The 21,169-nt window shown below is 43.6% G+C and overlaps 1 protein-coding gene, 1 non-coding gene and 1 pseudogene across 2 annotated transcripts; 1 reads left to right on the top strand and 2 right to left on the bottom strand.

The window, feature by feature from the left end:
- The window catches only part of LOC140717846 (uncharacterized), a 34,723-nt pseudogene extending 30,209 nt beyond the window's left edge, over positions 1 to 4,514 (bottom strand).
- On the top strand, positions 4,357 to 4,438 carry trnas-aga (transfer RNA serine (anticodon AGA)). Its single transcript has one exon. It is a non-coding gene; the product is annotated as a tRNA-Ser (tRNA).
- Positions 4,515 to 4,577: 63 nt separating the features above from the next.
- LOC140717844 (uncharacterized) lies at positions 4,578 to 18,970 on the bottom strand. Its single transcript, XM_073031567.1, is given in 3 exon segments — positions 4,578 to 4,713; positions 7,340 to 8,507; positions 18,796 to 18,970. Coding segments are annotated over 3 exon segments (1,479 nt in total).
- Between the last annotated feature and the right edge of the window lie 2,199 nt (positions 18,971 to 21,169).

Below are 21,169 nucleotides of genomic sequence, written 5' to 3'. Positions count from 1 at the left end.
AATGTGATGGGTAGAACGTTGATGGTACAATTGGTCTCTACAGCAGTATATAGATAGGTTGGGTATGTGCGAGAATACTTGCAAAATTCAGTTTAACGTGGGGAAGCATGTTGGTGTGTACAAAGTTAGGAGGATTCGAAAGGCAGATGATTACTTATATAGAGAGAAATCACAATGGAATGAAATATAGAGGGGTCCAGGCGTTGTCCTGCACATGTTACAGTCAAGTAGCAGACGAGGCGCAGCAAATGGTTCAGAAGATGAATGTTGCATTGATATCGATTTTTGGGCCATTGGTACAGAGAACAAGAGAAGTGTTGTTTCCGTATCAGACAAATACACAATAATAGATTTTGGGAAGTTAAAGTTGGCCAGTGCAGACACATTGAATGACAGGGTCCAGGGGAGGGTTAGTGAACAGGGAGAGACCATGGACATACATGTAGTCCTCTGAAACTGGCCACACAGGTAGACAAGGTTGTGAAGAAGGTAAACTGTATGTTGCTGATTAAGCTGGAAAGCTGCAGGAAGTATTCACAGAGCTGTTCCCTAGAATGGGCTGTCGAATTACAAGGAAAGTTCACGAGGGCTGGGACTGTTTTCTCTGGATGGAATGAGGCAGAGAGGAGACCTGACTGAAGTTCAGAAAACTATGAGAGGTGTAGATAATCTAGACAAATCAAAATCCGTTTCTCATGGTGAAAATTTCAGATAGGAGAAAACATTGCTTCAAGGTGACAGAGTGAGAATTTAAAAGTGATCTGCAGTGCAAGTGTGAAAAATTAAAGGTGCTGTGCAGTGCAAGTAATAGCTTAGTTGAAGCTGCAGTGCAGAGTTCAAGTACAATGTTTAACAGGTACGTGGATAGGATATTTTCAGTGGGATATTGACTAAACAGAGGTAAACAGAATTCGCTCGGATAGATATCTTAGTCTCGGTGGAAAAGTCGGACACTCGGCCAGTTTCTGTCATGTGCAACTCTATGAATCTGAGCAAAAGATGTGCGGAACTGGAGACACCTCACTCCAGGTGTAGAAGTTTCATGTTTGATAGGGAGGGATGTAAAAGTTTGGGAGGGGTAATGTTGCAATATTGATCAAAGAGACCATCTTTGCAGTAATGAGGTTTGAGGTCTCAGAAGATTCTTCACATGAAGCCGTGTGGGTTGTGTTAAGGAATAAATAAAATAGCAATCAGATTATACTGCAAATTTCCTCACAGTTGGTGGAAAATTCAGGAACAGATCTGTTTGCAAATCACACAGAGATGTCATGGGCATAGGGCTATAGCGATCAGACATTTCAACTTCTCCAAATTCAACCGGATTAGCTTTATGTGAAAGGATACGAAATGGAATTTTTGAAGTGCATCTGGGAGAGTTTTTTATTCCAGTCCATCGATAGTCCTGCAAGTATTTACTGTTCGTCAATGGAACCAAATTAGGAAATTTACTTCGTAACTTGTCGTTAATCTTACCTTGCACTTTATTGCCTTTGCAGAAACAACACTGTAAATATGTTGACATGGGGCCATAATTTAGAAATGGAATACTACTGTTCCCTCAGCACCAATCCTCACTCAGAATAATTTTCCAATTTATTACACCAAAATAGGGGATCCAAGTTGGCCAGCTGATTTATACGTTCTTTTCCCAGTCATTAAAATGAGGTTTTTTCCCTTGTGTAAATCTCGCTCCGGCTGGCGGCTTAATATAAAGGGTGAAAACCCCCTGGCCCGGCCAAACTTAAGATATCTCGTTTAGGTGGAAGCTGCGCCTGTTACAAATCAGAACCCTTAAATAACAAGTAGTACACAATATGCGATTAAACGATAGAGCTTTATAATTCTTACTTTGACTATATGCTTAGTAAAGAAAACAAACAAAAAAAAATCAAATCGGCCCATTCTGAAGAAACAGTCTATCGCGCAAGGTTAGCGCTCTCTGATAAAGCCGATTGTTCACCATCGCTAACCTTCGCACCCTCGCTCCGAGTCCACTCCATTCGTTGGTCAAGTAACTCTTTCCATTCACATCTTCTCGCCTCATCGCTCCCCGGCAAAAGAACCGTGAATTCCCAGCTCCCAGACACACACGAAAGAATGGCATTCCACTTATTGCCCAGCATGTCTTGCAATCGGTGGTCAGAACCTAAACATTGTTGCTGCAGAGAAGCCATGACATTAGTAGTGAATACTTACAGCGTGTTACACTTGTGATGGTGCATCACTGGAAATAGTTGTTGCAGCTAGCACAATCGAAGTCTTCGCTTTTATATTCATGATTTCCAATCAATTACAAAAATAAACCCCGACTTTCACAAACTTGCATGCCATATTTTATCAGAAGCTCCTGACAATTAACTTCTAATTTGGAAATGATCTCTTGTCCCAAAGCTTAAATGAAGCAATGTTGTGCTTGCTTTCAAACACAGAGAGCAAAATATTTTCATCTCACAAAGTAAAGGATGTAAAAACAGTTCCCCAAAATGACAACCACCGTCTCCAAGCACATGCCAGGAACAAATACAGTTAATCTGTCTACTTCACAATGAGAGTCCAGTACCAGAGGGCATGGTTTGAGAATAAGCGGTTCGTCATTTAGGACAGAGTTAAGGAAAAACTTCTTCTCCCAGAGAGTTGTGGGGGCCTGGAATGCACTGCCTCGGAAGGTAGTGGAGGCCAATTCTCTGGATGCTTTCAAGAAGGAGCTAGGTAGGTATCTTATGGATAGGGGAATCAAGGGATACGGGGACAAGACAGGAACCGGGTATTGATAGTAGATGGTCAGTCATGATCTCAGAATGACGGTGCAGGCTCGAAGGGCCGAATGGTCTATTTCTGCACCTATTGTCTATTGTCTATTGTCCTATTCGAGTTGGATGTTACAGTATGATCCATTTTTTAAACTGTGCATGGCCAACATCTTCTTTATTTCGATTCACAGAAAATCACATTGCTGTTAATATGTCTGAGTGAATATAGCAAAATAATGAACAGCAACATTCATGACTAAGATAGATACTTATTTTAAAATATTAGCAGAACAGAAGCGGGAAAACCATGATAAAGTGATAAAGTAATCCCAATTTCATACCAAAAATCAAAGCATTTAACTGTATTTAACATCACTGAATCACAACATAATTGTATGAAATCAAACACCAAAACGAAGTATAGAATTACACGTGGCCTGCAAACACTTAAGTTACTAAAGTTGCCCATAATAATAAAAAAAGCACCTCTGGGAAAATACCATGGGTAACCACTAGAACAAAGAGCAAAGCAATAACAACGTTTGAAGTAATGCACATCCAATGATGTCCATTAACATTTAAACCCCAGTTCCACACCTTATTCCAAAAGGGTTGGATTCTGCAAATTATCATTAGCTAAATCCACACGATCTGTAATATTCTTGGATCTGTTATCCAAGATACAAAATGTTGTACAAAAAAATATAGGTAGAAGAGCAGTAGCTATTTAGCTAACTAAGTAAGCACTCAACAGTATCAGTATATATATATATATATATATAAATCCAGTTGAATAGCTGGTTTTACAAATGGGTTAATTAATAATTGCCCATTCAAAACTATGACTCTGAAAACATCTAACATCACAAGTAATTGGAACATAGAGCTGCCTTTTTGTCAGATATGCTTGAAGTAGCAACGTGATAAGTATTATTCACCACACTAATGTCATATCAAAAAACATTAGCCTCATTTCCTTTACACAATATAGCCTCAGATCTTTACAATTCATTCATACTACATGCTACATCCAACGTTTATCAGTCCACTCATTAGTAGTATTCCAACAGCAAACATTTCTGAACAGCAGCGTCATAAAATATATTTCGCTGTGTTTAACCTATTGATGGATTATCTACTTTGGCTTGTTCACAACACTTTTCCAGATTGCAATCAAGTAAGGAATATGAGACAACTTGATAACAACATTGCCCCCATAAAATGATTTGAGCCAGTTTAGTTCATTACACAACAACTAACGCGGAATTGCTGATTCCCTAGTAGGCTCAAACAAAGAGACATCTCTGAGGCCTTCCAGACATTCATTCCCTGGTGTCCAACATCAACTTGATTATCTATATGTATGCCTGTTGAAAGGATCTACATCTTCCGACCCTACTCCGCTCTGACAGATTCCGTACATCCAATTGACCACATTGAATTCCGGGTGAAAGGTCATAGTTCTGAACGTGAACTCTTTCTCCCTTCACAGACGCTAACAGATCTGCTGGGCATTTTCAGCAGTATCCGCCTTTACTTCAGGTTCAATCCTGATAATCTGACTAACTGACTCAACGAGTTATGTGCAACTGCAAGGAACGTTGTCGTCGTGGCCGAGTGGTTAAGGCGATGGAATAGAAATCCATTGGGGTTTCCCCGTGTAGGTTCCAATCCTGCCGATTACGTGTTCCTATCGGTTTTGACTCTCTGATCCTTCTCACGGATGCAGTTGAATCACCGATCTCTCGTCGCCGACGCCATGTGTCCGCTTTTGTTCAGGTTGCCGCTGCTATGCAGTTGGTGAGCGACCGAGGCACCACTTTTTCACTTTATCGGGAGAGCGAGTGCCTGTGGGATGTGAAAATACCGGGTGAACGAGTAGTCTTTCGGTGACTGTATGTCCTTGTCTTTGTTTTCATGCACGCTTGCGTGCTCGGTGGAGGGCGCTGATGATTGTTTGCTGGTAGGGTTGAGGAGGAGGGAGTCAGTGCCTCACTGCTGCTTGTGCATGCGAGGGGGAACTGTGAGGATGATTTGGGATTCTAACGTTTAACTATCGTCATTCTTTGGCACACTCCTGTGTTTTTGTGGATGTTTGCGAAGAAGAAGAATTTCATAATGTTTATTGTATATTTTTTCTGACATTAAATGTACCTATTGAAACCTATTGTTATTATAATTATAGTATCCTTTCTCAGCTCAAGCTGGTAAAACCTGAAGTACGGGTATAGTCAAACACACTCATTCCTCAATAGCTGCGGACTTCGTATCATTCTAGTGGTGTAGAGCATAGTGGTTTTCAGGACATTTACAGAAATATTGCGTTGCACTTCTAACTGTTTAGTGTTATTGTTGAGCGACTTTGAGATGATAGTTATGGTTGGTATCACCATTGGAACAATATATACCCTGTTCTTGCTTGATAGTATTTCCATTTCATCTCTTGTCAGCATATTTACGGTGATATTCACTTTTTAATTCCTGTATGTTATGCTTGTTTGCAGTGGCTATATCGATTAAGTAAGTAGTTCTTGCATTTTAATCCAGTAATATTATATCCGAACGGTTACCATAGATTGTCCCATCAGTAATAGTGGATCAATCGTAATATAGTTTGTAGGACTCTGGCTCTAATTTGGATGAAGCTTATATTTCTAGTAAGGTATGCGTCATTTATGAGTTTACATTTTAAATCAAGATTTTGATGAATGGCATTTGTCAGTTGATTATCGCCGTGTAAGGACGTAGATTGAACTGAACTGCGACTCAAACCTGATTGTTTCTATCTGGGGCTAAAGCCCAATCTTGTGTCTGTTGATATATTTGCTTAATCTGTCTCAACCTCAGCGTTTTAGCCATGAATTCATAATACTATGAAGTTATAATTAAATAACTACTACTGTTATTTTTTGGTTTTAAGTCAGATAGTCACGTAAATATTTCACAGTGGCACAGTCTCTGCCAAAAATATAAATAATTGAAGAATTCCGTCAGATTTTCATACACAAAATGTCAAAAATCTGGGGAGAGATCATGACCATCAGATGATCTGGTGGGATCGGACTGAATGGCAGAGCAGGGTTGAAGGTCTGGCCGTATCCCCATTGACTTCCGTTTTCTACCTTTCAAAGTTCACCATTTGTGATCAGCGACTCAGAAAGAGGGATTACACGTACATTTTTCAAGATGGATATATTTCAGTGGCAGAGACGCGGGGTGAATCCTAACGTTTCATATGAAACGGTGAGAAGCGCGGCGATAAGCAATTGCCATCCTACATTTAAACGCCCCACGTGGGGGAGTTAAAAACATAGTTACTGTATCCAGTGCAAATCCTCGAGAAATGGAGAAACCGGTAGCATGCAGCAGAGCGGGACGAATTATCATCGGTACCCCACACTTCCGCATCTATCACTGACTGGTTCTCAAGTGATGATCTGAACGTTATACCAACAGTAATTCAGCAACCATGAATCCAGGTGGTGAGATGGTAGCATTAAGTTTAGCACTTGCTGTGGATGAACTTCCTGTCACAAGAAACTTGGTTCAACAGTAAGGGAATCCGATGTTCAGTCCATTTTCGGAGCAGGATTGGGAAGTGAATGAAAACTCTGGATTGTACGTGGTTAGTCCCCGGTATGGAGTAAAACGTCGTTATTTATTTCTAAAGCACAAGCAGACGGAGGAGTTGTCGATCTGAACAAGTAAATAATGTAAAACACATTCACCGGCGAAATATCGGGAACGAGGTGCAAGATGGGATGAGGCATAAATGGCACATAGAGTAGGACTGGGTGCAACGGCAGATGCAATCTCAATGGCTCTTCACACGGCCTTAGATCACCTGGAGAACAGAAACATCTATTTCAGGATGCCGTTCATCGAATATACCCAAACATTAGATAACATCATTCGAACAATACCAATTGAGAATTACAGAACCTTGTCCTCTGTAACTTCTTCTCTAATTGAATCCTTGAATTCCCAAGCTGAAGACCACAATCTGAGCGCATTGGCAATAACATCTCCTCATCACCGGCGATCAATACTGGTGCACATCAGGAGTATGTGCCTTGCCCACTGCTCTACTGTATCTATACCCACGACTCTGTGGTTAGGCATAGTTCAAATACCATCTGCAAATTTGCTGATGCTACAACCATTGTTGGTAGAATCTCAGATGGAGACGAGACGGCGTACAGGAGCGAGATCTGCCAACTAGTGCAATGATGTCGCGGCATCAACCTTGTACACAACGTCAGGAAGACGGAGGAGCTGATTGTGGACTTCAGGAAGTGTAAAATGAAGGATCACTTATCAATATTCATAGAGGGATCAGACGTGGTGAGTGTGAGCAGTTTCAAATTCCCGGGTGTTAAGATTTCTGACGAACCTAACCTAGTCCCTACATATTGAAAGCAAGACAACGACTATGCTTCCTAAGGAGTTTGAAGGATTTTGTATGTTAGCAAAAGCACTCAGAACATCTATCAGCTATAGAATGCAGATCATTCTGACATGCTGCATCATTGACTGGTATTGGAAGGTGGGGGGGGGGGGGGTTGTCGGGTGTGTGGCTACGGTACAGGTTCCAGTCAATTCGAAGTCCAGGCTCTGTGTTCCAGTCAAGTCCAATTCCGGGCTCGGTCTTCCTTTCAAGTCCAAGTCCGGGCTCTGTGTTCCATTCAAGTCCAAGTCCGGGCTCTGTGTTCCGTTCAATTCCAAGTCCGGGCTCTGTGTTCCGTTCAATTCCAAGTCCGGGCTCGGTGTTCCATTCAAGTCCAAGTCCGGGCTCTGTGTTCCTGTCAAGTCCAAGTCCGGGCTCTGTGTTCCGTTCAATTCCAAGTCCCGGCTCTGTGTTCCATTCAATTCCAAGTCCGGGCTCTGTGTTCCGTTCAATTCCAAGTCCGGGCTCGGTGTTCCATTCAAGTCCAAGTCCCGGCTCTGTGTTCCATTCAATTCCAAGTCCGGGCTCTGTGTTCCGTTCAATTCCAAGTCCGGGCTCGGTGTTCCTGTCAAGTCCAAGTCCAGGCTCTGTGTTCCTGTCAAGTCCAAGTCCGGGCTCTGTGTTCCTGTCAATTCCAAGTCCCGGCTCTGTGTTCCATTCAATTCCAAGTCCGGGCTCTGTGTTCCGTTCAATTCCAAGTCCGGGCTCTGTGTTCCGTTCAATTCCAAGTCCGGGCTCGGTGTTCCTGTCAAGTCCAAGTCCAGGCTCTGTGTTCCTGTCAAGTCCAAGTCCGGGCTCTGTGTTCCATTCAATTCCAAGTCCCGGCTCTGTGTTCCATTCAATTCCAAGTCCGGGCTCTGTGTTCCGTTCAATTCCAAGTCCGGGCTCTGTGTTCCATTCAAGTCCAAGTCCGGGCTCTGTGTTCCTGTCAAGTCCAAGTCCGGGCTCTGTGTTCCGTTCAATTCCAAGTCCAGGCTCTGTGTTCCAGTCACGACCAAGTCCAGGCTCTGTGTTCCATTCAAGTCCAAGTCCGGGCTGGGTGATCCATTCAAGTACAAGTCCAGGCGCTGAGTTCCTGTCATTTCCAAGTCCGGGCATTGTGTTGATGTCACCTCAAAGTCAAGTCTTGGTTTTCCAATCAATTCCAATTCCGGGCTCTGTGTTCCTGTCAAGTCCATGACCGGGTTGGGTGTTCCTGTCAGGTCTATATCCGGGCTCTGTGATCGAGTCAAGTCCAATTCCGGGCTCGGTCTTCCTTTCAAGTCCAAGTCCTGGCTCTGAGTTCCTCTCAAGTACATGTCTGGTCTCTGTGTTCCAGTCACGTCCAAGTCCAGGCTCTGTGTTCCAGTCACGACCAAGTCCAGGCTCTGTGTTCCAGTCAAATCCAAGTCCAGGCTCTGTGTTCCAGTCAAATCCAAGTCCAGGCTCTGTGTTCCAGTAAAATCCAAGTCTGGGCTCGGATTTCCTGTCAAGTCGAAGTCCGGGCACCGTGTTCCTGTCAAGTCCAAATCCGTGCACCGTGTTCCTGTCAAGTCCAAGTCCAGGCTCTGTGTTCCAGTCAAATCCATGTCCAGGCTTTTATTCCTGTCAAGTCCAAGTCTGGGTTCGGTTTTCCTCTCATGTCCATGTCCGCACTCGTTGTTCCAGTCAAGTCCAAGTCCGTGCACTGTTTTCATGTCAAGTCAAAGTCCAGTCTTGGTGTTCTGACAAGTCCATGTTCAGGCTCTGTGTTCCTGTCAAGTCCAAGTTCCGGCTCCATGTTCCAGTCACGTCCAAGTCCAGGCTCTGTGTTCCAGTCACGACCATGTCCAGGCTCTGATTTCCAGTCAAATCCATGTCCAGGCTCTGTGTTCCTTTCAAAGACAAGTCCCGGCTCTGTGTTCCATTCACGTTCAAGTCCAGGCTCTGTGTTCCTGTCAAGTCCAAGTCCCGGCTCTGTGTTCCATTCACGTTCAAGTCCAGGCTCCGTGTTCCAGTCAAGTCCAAGTCCAGGCTCTGTGTTCCAGTCAAATGCAATTTCAGGCTCTTTGTTCCTATCAAGTCCACGTCCGGGCTCTGTGTTCCAGACAAGGCCAATTCCGGGCTCTGTCTTCCTGTGAATTCCAAGTCCAGGCTCTGTCAAGTCCAAAACCGGGCTCGGTGTTCATGTCAAGTAAAACTCCAGTCCTGCTGTTCCTTTCAAATTCAAGACCGGACACGGTGTTCCTGTCATGCCCAAGTCCGGTGTCAGGTTTCCAGTCAAGGCCAATTCCGGGCTCTGTGATCTTGTCAAATCCGAATCGGGGCTGGGTGTTCCTGTCAGGTCTATAGCCGGGCTCTGTATTCCAGTCACGTCCAAGTCCAGGCTCTGTATTCCAGTCAAATCCATGTCCAGGTTCTGTATTAATTTCAAGGCGAAGTCTGGGCTTGGATTTCCTGTCAACGCCAAGTCCGGGCTCCGTGTTCCTATTGTTACGTACCCGTGACACGTGACAGTGGTAACCTTGTCATGTGACTGGGGTTGAAGTTATACTGGACTTGAGGTAATGGTCTTGTGATGGTGGAGTGATGTCATTTTCCCTCCAGTAGAGGTCATGTGACAGTTTTTTTTTACAGTGTATAAAAGGAGGACCCACCCTGTCAGGTGGGGCAGTTGGTGGCGGTATGTGCCAAGCTGACTTCATGTCCCTGCGTGATTTAATGTGATGACGCATTTAGTTGAAAAATGAAGTTTTATATAATGCCTAAATTTTAAAAAGGTCATTGCCAGCGGTTTCTTTGCTCGTGGAGAGTGAAGATAAGAATTTGGAAGATAAAAATCGAGGAGAATCGATTTTCGACGGTGGATTGGTTACGACCTTATTTGATCCTCATTCGGAAGGATTTCGTTGACTGTTCTCGTGTTAATCTCCGCTGGGATAGCGGGAGATTGAGGACAGATTGTGGAAGAAAGGTCAGTGTTTTTTTTTAAGCCGTTATATTTTATAAAATTCTTCGTGGGAAAGTTCGACGCCGGGGAATCGAAGGACATCGACGTGGAAGAGAATTTAAATCGCCTTAAAAAGTCTCTCCTTTTAAATGGACTGTGAGCATTTGAACTTTCGGCATACGGCTTTAAAGAACTGTTTTCTTTCGGCATACCGCTTTAAAGAACTGTTTTTTTTTCAATACCGCTTTAAAGACTGTTTGATCTGCAACGCTATTAAGATCTGTGAATCTGCCGCACAGCAGCTGAGTTCCGTTTAAGCTAATGCTTGTTTAATTTTGGGGGGTTGGTTTTCAGAGTTTAATAAAGGTGTTATTTGTTATGAAAACCGTTGCCTAACTTATATATATTTATTGTTGCCTGAATATGTAACATAATTATGGGGGCTACGTCCGGAATTGGATCGTTTGAGTTAAATGCTTGTTAACTTTTGAATCGGTGTTTTGGTAACGGGGATTGCTCGATTCTTTTGTTTGATTGACTTGTGAGGGGTATTCGGCAACGATGAATATTGATGAGTTTCTGGATTCGCCAGCCGCGGATTTGTTAGCGAAGGCGAAAAAAACTGAAGTATCTGAGATAGCTCGTAGATTGCAACTTAAAGGTATTTTGAAGACTGCATCAAAAGCTGTAATACAGAGAAAAATCGCATCACATTTTGTGTCTTCGGGTGATTTTGATGAATCGATTTTAGAATCGTTTCCAATAAGTAATCTGGAGATACAGTTGCAAATTGAACAAATGAAGTTGGAACAAAGTAAAGCAGAATTGGAGCGTTATAAATTGGAATCTGACCAGCAAAAGAGAGAGTTTGAATATGCAATGATGAATTTAAGGTCTGAGAATCAGTCTTCTGATTCTAGAAAACCTTTTGTTGCTAGCCAAGAAATTAAATTGGTCCCTCCATTTAGTGAAACAGAAGTGGAAAGATATTTTCAACATTTTGAAACTATTGCTCGGATGTCAGAGTGGCCGAAAGATAAATGGTCAGTGTTGTTACAGAGTGTGATTAAAGGCAAAGTACAACAAGTTTACACAGCCTTAACTGCTGCGCAAGCATTAGATTATGATATTGTGAAAACGAACAATCTCAAAGCATATGAATTGGTACCAGAAGCATATAGGGAAAGATTCAGGAGTTTGAAAAAATCTGTGGAAAAGACTTATGTGGAATTTGCCTATGATAAAGCTATGTGTTTTGAGAGATGGGTTTCTTCTAAAAATGTAAATGAGGACTATGATACATTGAGAGAGCTGATTTTAATGGAGGAATTTAAAAGAAGCATTCCTGTTGAAGTAAGGACCTACTTAAATGAGAGGTATACTGATAAATTGCAGGACTGTGCTAGACTAGCTGATGAGTATGTTTTAATCCATAAGAACAAATTTCCTCAGGGTAGAATTTTTAAAAATAATATGGAGACTCAAGGTAAATCAGAAATTAAATCAGAGGTTAATGAGAGAGGTAAGGAGGAAGGAAAACCTGTGAAGGAAAGACAGTTTGGTCTTATTTGTAACTATTGTAAGAAGCCTGGCCATGTAATAGCTAACTGTTTCAAATTGAAAAAGAAAGAGAAGGAAGCAGTTCCAGATGCTTGTGTGCAACATACTGAAGCACCTGTAAAGTTACAGGGTTTGGTAAACACAAATGAGGATTTGTTAGAGTCTGACCAAGTTAGAAAGGGATATGATCATTTTATAACTGAAGGGTTTGTATCCTTGAAAGAAGGATCTACTCCGGTGCCAATAAAAATTCTTAGGGATACTGGAGCTTCTCAATCACTGATGTTAGATAGTGTGTTGAAGTTTAATGAAGAGAGTGATACTGGTGAGGTAAATTACATAAGAGGTGTTGGAAGTGATTCTATGCCTGTACATTTACATGAAGTAAATTTAAAGTCAGGGTTAGTTACAGGATTTGTTAAAGTAGGATTACAGCATAGCTTACCTGTGAAGGGTATTCCTTTATTGTTAGGTAATGACTTGGCAGGTGGACAAGTTTTTCCTGAAGTGCATTTGACAATGGAGTCAGAGGAACCAGAGATGAATTCTAACACAGATTCTTCCTGTGTTGTGACTAGAGCTATGGCTAAAAAGATTGATGTGCAGGATGAGGTTGTTACTCATGACTGTTCAACTCAGGATGTGAGTTTTGAGGATGTGTCAGAGCCTTTCTTACCTTCGTTGTTTGAACAAGGTTCTGGGAGTAAGTCTGACTATGAAGATTTATCTCTGTCTCGGAAGGAGATGATAGCAGAGCAGAATAGAGATCCTGAGATTATAAAATTAAGGGAACAAGCTTTACTAGGTAGTGAAATTGAGAAGGTGTCAGTAGGATATTACTTGGAAAAAGGAGTGTTGATGAGGAAGTGGAGGTCGCCTACAATTCCTGCAAGTGAGGAATGGAATGTTGTTTATCAGGTAGTTGTTCCTAAAGTTTATCTGAATGAGATTTTGACTTTAGCTCATAGTGTGCCTTTAGGTGGACATCAAGGGGTAAGGAAAACTGTGGACAAGATTTTAAAACATTTTTACTGGCCTGGTTTAAGAAAAGATGTGGCGATGTTTTGTAAGACGTGCCATACTTGTCAAATTGTGGATAAACCAAATCAGGTTACACCAGTAGCTCCATTACAACCTATTCCAGCATTCGGTGAACCGTTTTCTAAAGTTATTGTAGAATGTGTTGGTCCATTACCAAAGACAAAAACTGGTTATCAGTATTTGTTGACTATCATGTGTACTTCGTCTAGGTTTCCAGAGGCAGTACCACTTAGGAATATAAAAGCTAAAACTGTGACGAAGGCTCTTATAAAATTCTTTACTTATTTTGGATAGCCTAAGGAAATACAAACTGATCAAGGCAGTAATTTTATGTCTGGATTGTTTCAAAAGATAGTTTATAAATTGGGAGCTAAGCAAATCACTTCGTCTGCATACCATCCAGAATCGCAAGGTGCCTTGGAGAGGTTTCATTCTACTCTCAAGAATATGATTAGGACATATTGTGTGGAAAATGAAAGTGACTGGGATGAGAGTATAAACTTACTTTTATTTGCAGTAAGGGAATCGGTACAGGATTCTTTAGGTTTTAGTCCATTTGAACTTGTGTTTGGGCATAGAGTTAGAGGACCTTTAGCTTTATTGAAGGAACAGTGGATTAGTAAGGAAGTTCATACTAATTTGTTAGACTATGTTTTGAAATTTAAGGACAGGTTACATAAAGCTTGTAGTTTAGCCAAGGAAAATTTAAAGTTGGCTCAGGAGAAAATGAAAACTTGGTATGATAAAGAAGCTAGGTTGAGGATGTTCAAGCCTGCAGATAAGGTGTTGGTTCTTTTCCCAGTGCAGACAAATCCGTTACAAGCTAGATTTCATGGTCCTTATGAAATTGTGTCTAGAATCAATGATGTGGATTATGTAATAAAAACTCCAGATCGCAGAAGGTCAACACAACTTTGCCACATAAATATGATTAAACCATATTTTCAGAAACAATTTAATACTGTGACTGTTGTGGTTGGTGAGAATGAGTTTGATTTAACTGGGAACATGATAGATGATTCATCTGACTTTCATTCTAAATCTAACATTGTTTCTGTTAGGTTACCTAATTCGACCATTCTGGAAAATATGGATGAGAAATTAGCACATTTACAGCTAGAGCAGAAACAACAGATGAAGGAATTGAATTTTAAGTATACGGATTTGTTTCCAGACGTTCCGAGAAGGACTACTATAGCTTCACATGATATAGATGTTGGAGATACCAAACCTATTAAACAACATCCATATAGGATGAACATGGAAAAATGTGAACTTGCTAAGAAAGAAATTGAATACATGTTAGAGAATGATATTATTAGACATTCTAACTCGAATTGGAGTTCGCCATGTGTTATGGTGCCAAAACCTGATGGTAGTATTAGGTTTTGTACGGACTATAGGAAGGTGAATGCTGTAACGATAACAGATGCATATCCAATTCCTAGAGTAGATGATTGTGTAGATAAGGTTGGAACAGCAAAGTTCCTTACAAAGATTGATTTATTGAAAGGGTATTGGTGTGTTCCATTAACGGACAGAGGTAGAGATATTTCTGCACTTGTAACTCCATCTGGGTTATATGAGTATAATGTTCTTCCATTTGGGATGAAGAATGCCCCAGGTACTTTCCAGAGGATGATTAACGCTGTGATTCAGGGATTGAAAGATACTGATGCTTATATTGATGATTTAGTGACAGGAAATGATACTTGGGAAGCACAAATAATTGCGGTGGAGAAATTGCTTGAAAAGCTTTCAAAAGCTAACTTGACTATTAATTTAGCTAAGAGTGAATTTGGGCATGCCACTGTGACTTACCTTCGTTATGTTGTAGGTCAAGGTAAGGTAGCTCCTGTTCAGGCAAAAGTTCAGGCAATTTTAGAGATTCCCACTCCGACGGGGAAAAAAAACTCTTAGAAGATTTTTGGGAATGGTAGGATATTATCGAAAATTTTGTAAGAATTTTGCTAATGTTGCCCTTCCATTAACTAACCTTCTGCAGAAGAATGTGAAGTTTGTGTGGACAGTGCCTTGTCAGGAAGCATTTGAAAAATTGAAAACAATGATATGTCAACAACCTGTGCTTAAGGCACCTGACTTTGGAAAACCTTTTTCATTAGCTGTAGATGCTAGTGATGAAGCTGCGGGAGCAGTATTTATGCAAAGGAATGAGGGTGATGAGGTTGATCATCCAGTAGCTTACTTTTCTAAGAAATGTAATAAGCATCAAAGAAACTATTCAACAATAGAGAAAGAATTGTTATCTCCTGTTTTAGCTTTGGAATATTTTGAGGTATATGTTGGTACAACTCAAAAAACACTTATTGTTTACACTGATCATAATCCGTTAGTTTTTCTGAGTAAGATGAAAAACAAAAACAGAAGATTATTAAATTGGAGTTTGATGTTACAAGAGTACAATATTGTGATAACTCATGTTAAAGGTAAAGATAATGTGGTTGCTGATTGTCTATCTCGAAGTTGAATGTACAATGTAATTTTTTTTGGAGTGTTTTTTTTATTGTAACACTCCTACTGTATTGTATATTGTTTTTGTTATATAATTTATACATTTGTTTTTCTTGTAAGTAATTGTTAAAATTTTTGTTCTTGTCAGACCAAAAATGTTTTTTTTTTGGAGGGAGGTGTTAGGTACCCGTGACACGTGACAGTGGTACCCTTGTCACGTGACTGGGGTTGAAGTTATACTGGACTTGAGGTAATGGTCTTGTGATGGTGGAGTGATGTCATTTTCCCGCCAGTAGAGGTCATGTGACAGGTTTTTTTTACAGGGTATAAAAGGAGGACCCACCCTGTCAGGTGGGGCAGTTGGTGGCGGGATGTGCCAAGCTGACTTCATGTCCCTGCGTGATTTAATGTGATGACGCAGTTTAGTTGAAAAATGAAGTTTTATATAATGCCTAAAGTTTAAAAAGGTCATTGCCAGCGGTTTCTTTGCTGGTGGAGAGTGAAGATAAGAATTTGGAAGATAAAAATCGAGGAGAATCGATTTTGGACGGTGGATTGGTTACGACCTTATTTGATCCTCATTCGGAAGGATTTCGTTGACTGTTCTCGTTTTAATCTCCGCTGGGATAGCGGGAGATTGAGGACAGAGTGTGGAAGAAAGGTCAGTGTTTTTTTTAAGCCGTTATATTTTATAAAATTCTTCGTGGGAATGTTCGACGCCGGGGAATCGAAGGACATCGACGAGGAAGAGAATTTAAATTGCCTTAAAAAATTTCTCCTTTTAAATGTGAGCTTTTAAAACTTTCGGCATACCGCTTTAAAGAACTGTTTTCTTTCGGCATACCGCTTTAAAGAACTGTTTTCTTTCGGAATACCGCTTTAAAGAACTGTTTTTTTCAATACCGCTTTAAAGACTGTTTGATCTGCAACGCTATTAAGATCTGTGAATCTGCCGCACAGCAGCTGAGTTCCGTTTAAGCTAATGCTTGTTTACTTTTGGGGGGTTGGTTTTCAGTGTTTAATAAAGGTGTTATTTGTTATGAAAACCTTTGCCTAACTTATATATATTTATTGTTGCCTGAATACGTAACACTATCAATTCCAAGTCCGGGCACTGAGTTCCTGTGACGTCATTGTCCGGGCTCTGTATTCCAGTCACGTCCAAGTCCAGGCTCTGTATTCCATTCACGTCCAAGTCCAGGCTCTGTGTTCCAGTCAAATCCATGTCCAGGCTCTGCATTCCTTTCAAGGCGAAGTCTGGGCTCGGATTTCCTGTCAACGCCAAGTCGGGGCTCAGTGTTCCTATCAATTCCAAGTCCGGGCTCTGTTTTCCTGTCAAGTCCAAGTCCGGGCACTGTGTTCCAGTCACGTCCAAATCCAGGCTCTGTGTACCGTTCAATTCCAAGTTCAGTCACTGAGTTCCAGTCAAATCCAATTCCAGGCTCTTTGTTCCTGTCAAGTCCAAGTCCAGGCTCTGAGTTCCTGTCATTTCCAAGTCTGGGCATTGTGTTGATGTCACGGCAAAATCAAGTCCTGGTGTTCCTGTCAAGTCCAAGTCCGGGCTGGATGTTCCTGTCAGGTCTATATCCGGGCTCTGTGATCTAGTCAAGTCCATGTCCTGGCTCCGTCTACCTTTCAAGCCCAAGTCCAGGCTCTGAGTTCCTGTCACGTCCAAGTCCAGGCTCTGTGTAACAGTCAAGTCCAAGTCCAGGCTCTGTGTTCCTGTCAAATCCAAGTTAAGGCTCTTTGTTCCTGTCAGGTCTATATCCGGGCTCGGTGTTCCAGTCAATTCCATGTCCGTGTTCGGTTTTCCTGTCAAGTCCAAGTCCGGGCTGTGTGATTCAGTCAGGTCCAAGTTTCCGCTCGGATTTCCCGTTAAGTCCAAGTCCGCTGTCAGGTTTCCTGTCAAGTCCAAGTCCGGGCTCTGTGTTCCAGTCACGTCCAAGTCCGGGCTCTGTGTTTTACTGTCAAGTGCAAGTCCAGGACTGGAGGCCAGGCTGTACTGTACTGTACCAGAGACTGACCAGTGCGTAACGAATCCCTCAATTACACACTGTATCAGAAACTGGGAGATACAAGACGAACATCACAATCCTACACTCGACGCATCTGTCTCTGGCTGTCTGTTTGCCTGTTTGTGTGATGGACTGGTCCATGAAATCCACGTTCCGGCTCACGGTCCGGTCCGTGGACACCAGACTCCGGGTCTTCTGGCTGTCTTTTGTCTCATTTGTGGCTTAATGGCAGGCACCTGATTCTCTTTTGTGGCCGGGAATATAAGTGGCCCTGGGTTCGAGTGTAGGTACCAGATCGTCTTGCCCCTGTCCCCGTCTCTGTGGGGTAGGTCCCGTCGGTATCCTGTCCTCGCCTCCGTGGGCTAAGTGAGGCCGTCCTTGCCGTTACCCTACGGTGGAATCTGTCACTCCCGGTCCTTGCCTCCGTTGGGTAAGTCGGGCCATCATTGTCGGTACCATGAGGCTTGACTGTTCCCTTAACGTCCTTCTGAAGCCCTGCCGGCTCCTCACACCTAGTCCTGTTCCTAGTGTCTGTGTCTTCCTTTTGGGTCCACCCTCCAACGCCCGCGTTAAAACAGAAACTAACCGGCCATAGAAGGACCCAGCAACGCAGATATTGTCGTCTAACTCTCATCATCTTGGATTCCCTACGGACTGAATACCACCCCAACCCTCCAAGGTCGTCCTTAGTCCTGGGGAGCCTGTTAGGTCGCCCGGAGGCTCCCATGGTGGGGGGGAGGTTGGGTGCTGTCATAGACCGGTCCATTCTATCCGCATTCTGGATAACGGTCCGGTCCGTGGACACAAGACTCCGGGTCTTCCGGCTGCCCTTGTCTCACTAGGGGCTTAATTGTAGGCACCTGATTCTCGTCAAAGGGTCGGGAATTTAAGTGGCCCTGGGTTCGTGTGTAGGTGTCGCCTCCGTGGGGTAAGTCGGGTCGTCATTGCCGTTACCCTGAGGTTGGACTGTTCCGTTCTGTCCCGACGAAGCCCTGATGGCTACCCACGCCTGAAACCCTGCTCTGCAGCCTATGTCTGTGGCGTTGCCTCGCCTCGGCTTGCCTCTACCGGGAGCCACACCTCGCCTCGCCTTGCCTCGCCTCGCCACGCCTTTGCCTGGAGCCTCGCCTCGCCTAACCTCTTCCGGGAAACATGCCTCACCTCGCCTCGGCTCTACCGGGAGCCTTGCCTCGCCTCGCCTTGCCTCGCCTCGCCACGCCTCTGCCTGGAGCCTTGCCTAGCTTCGCTTCGCTTCGCCTCGCCTCTGACTGGAGGCTTGTCTCGCATCGCCTCGCCTCTACCTGGAGCCTTGCCTCGCCTCAACACGCCTCTGCCTGGAGCCTTGCCTCGCCTCATCTCCCCTCGCCTCTTCCTGGAGCCTTCCCTCGCCTCGCCTGTGTTTGGAGCCTCGACCTGTTTGGAACAGTCTTTCTGTCTCCACGCCTTATCTAGGTATGACTGTGTTCCATGTTCCTGTCTGTCCCTCGACTCTGTGTTCTGCGTTCCTGTTCTCGCTCTAACAAGGCTTTGGGTTCTCGTCATGTCCTTGTGCCTTGCCCAGCTCAGGAGTACCTATGCCCAACCCGGTGCTGAGATTACCTCGTCCTGTGCTGGGGTTCCCTTGTCCCTTCCAGGAGTCTCTAGGTCCGTCCTGTGCCTCCCCCCATCCTGTAGCCACGTCTTGTTCTCGCCAGGTTCTGAAATCAGAGCCCGAGTCAAGACCCAGGTTCTGGGTCCTTGTCCAGTCTTTGTCTCGAAGTCCAAGCCCAGGCATCTGGTTCCCATTTCCATGTACTGGTTCCCCGGTCCTTGTCAAGTCCTCTCCCAGGACCGGAATCGTTGTCTTGTCCGGGGCCTGTGTCGTGTCGAGCGTCCTTTGTCCCTCTCTTCCCTTGCTTCCTTCTCAAGCCTAGTCCTTTTCCTGGTAGTTCAGTGTTTGTCTTGCTTTTTGGTCAACTCACAAAGCTCGCGTCATGACAGCTTGTATATGGAAAACTACAGGCAAAGAAAGCAGGGGTCAGTCCAGTGTCGCTGCTCTCAGTTCACTCTCTGTAACTAAAGCTACTGACCTTTTTTTCGCACCAGAGATAGTGCCGAGGTAATTCCCAGTTGTTCTGCTGTATTTGTCTTCAATCAACCCAATATTTGCATCAGAGACAAAGTGTTAAGTGTTTGTTCAAGCAACCGTAACAAAGAAAGTTAGTGAGGTGTATAACCTTATCTCTGGAGACAGATTGTCGGTATAAATCAGGGTAGTTTTCAACTCCTCAGTTCAGAGTGTCTGCTGGAGCAAGAACAGTCACAACTTCTCTCTGAAATGGCGTATCCGGTCATCTGGCGAATAGAGGACGTTTACTTTCCTTTTATTTCAGCCTTTGGGATCCCCGGTAAGCCGCAGTGTCAGCTGTCTTGGGAGGGATATTAAGTTTAATTCCAATGTTGTGATTGATTCTGAAACTGGTTTACACTGTTACCTGTTCAGTCCCAGTGTTCCTCATTTCAGCAATGGATTGAAAACACCGGGACTGACGATCTGAAAACAAACGGCCACAGGAACTCAGCGAATCAGTCGGCATCTCTGGAGCTGAGCGGTTCAGACAGCGTCCTTCCAGAGGTCGTGATCAGCATAGGATGTTATGGTCTCTGTGCCTTGGGTCTTGTAGCAGCAAAACTGCATTTGCGAATATCGTGTTTAGTCAGCCCGCAGAGATAATACCAATTGATTGTCTTCCTTTTAAGCGACCGGCTCCCTGATCTAGGAGCGGAATATGAAGCACATCATGGACAACACAGTGAAGTCGTTTCTGAGCCAATCGACAGCACAGACGTGATGTCCGGCAGAAAAGTGTTCCATCAAAGATTGACTCTCCAGAGGTAGTTACCCAGTTTTAGCTTTTGCTGCCACTTCACATTTCGGCCATCAGTCAGGAATCCGTATCCAGATCATACTGACTTTATTTTTCTGTGTAAACTCCTTCTCTTTCTCCGCCAGCTCTGCGTCCTCTCTGGACCCTCCCACCGCTAAATGCAGCAATAAAGTGGAAATATTACAGGATCCACGAAAACTGCTGCATTGGCTTCTGCTCGGTATTTTCTCAACTGGCTGTTCCCTGTCTCTCTTCCAGCGAACTTGGTGGCGATTGTGATCCTGTGCCGGGGAAAGTGCGGTCTCTCCAAATGTGTCACTCGCTGCCTGGTGGGAATGGCAGTGGCCGATCTTCTGGTCGTTATCTCCGATCCGCTGCTCTCGTTGACTGCTTCGATTTATTTTCGCCGATCCTTCCTGTTCATCACTCCTGTGTGCAGACTGAATACTTGGTTGATTTTCGCGAGCACTGTGACCTCAGTCTGGCTGACTGTCGCTTTCACCGTCGATCGTTTTGTGGCAATTTGCTGTGAGAAGCTGAAAACAAAATATTGCACCGAGAGAACGGCGGCTGTGTTTATCGGGACAGTGAGTGTGCTGGCCTGTTTGGAGACTGTGCCCTGGTACTTTACAAACGAGTCAGGAGAAATAATTGATGGCGTTCCCTGGTATTGTGTTAATACACCAAGCTTCAGTACGTCTCCCTCCTGGGCGGCATTTGACATGTTTGACGTCATTTTTACCCCTTGTGTCCCATTCTGTCTGATTTTGCTGTTCAATATCCTGACCGTTAGGCGGATTCTAGCGGCCAGTCGAGTCCGCAGGGGGCTCCGGGGACATAAGAGTGGAGAGAACGACAAGGACCGGGAGCTGGAGAACCGACGCAAATCCATCGTTTTGCTTTTCAGTATAACAGGTAGTTTCATATTGTTGTGGGGAACAATGGTGGTATTTTCCATCTTCGAGCGGATTTCAGTAAGTTATGTCTATAATTCCGTTAATGATCCCCGTTACATCACAAAACACACATCGGTAATGCTGCAGATTCTCAGTTCCTGCACCAACACGTGTATTTACGCCCTGACTCAGAGCAAATTCCGAGAAGAA

Source organism: Hemitrygon akajei, chromosome 28, assembly GCF_048418815.1.
Source record: "Hemitrygon akajei chromosome 28, sHemAka1.3, whole genome shotgun sequence".
NCBI lineage: Eukaryota > Metazoa > Chordata > Chondrichthyes > Myliobatiformes > Dasyatidae > Hemitrygon > Hemitrygon akajei.
The sequence above is the reverse complement of the archived record's forward strand: the minus strand, read 5'-3'. Positions and strand labels throughout refer to the sequence as shown.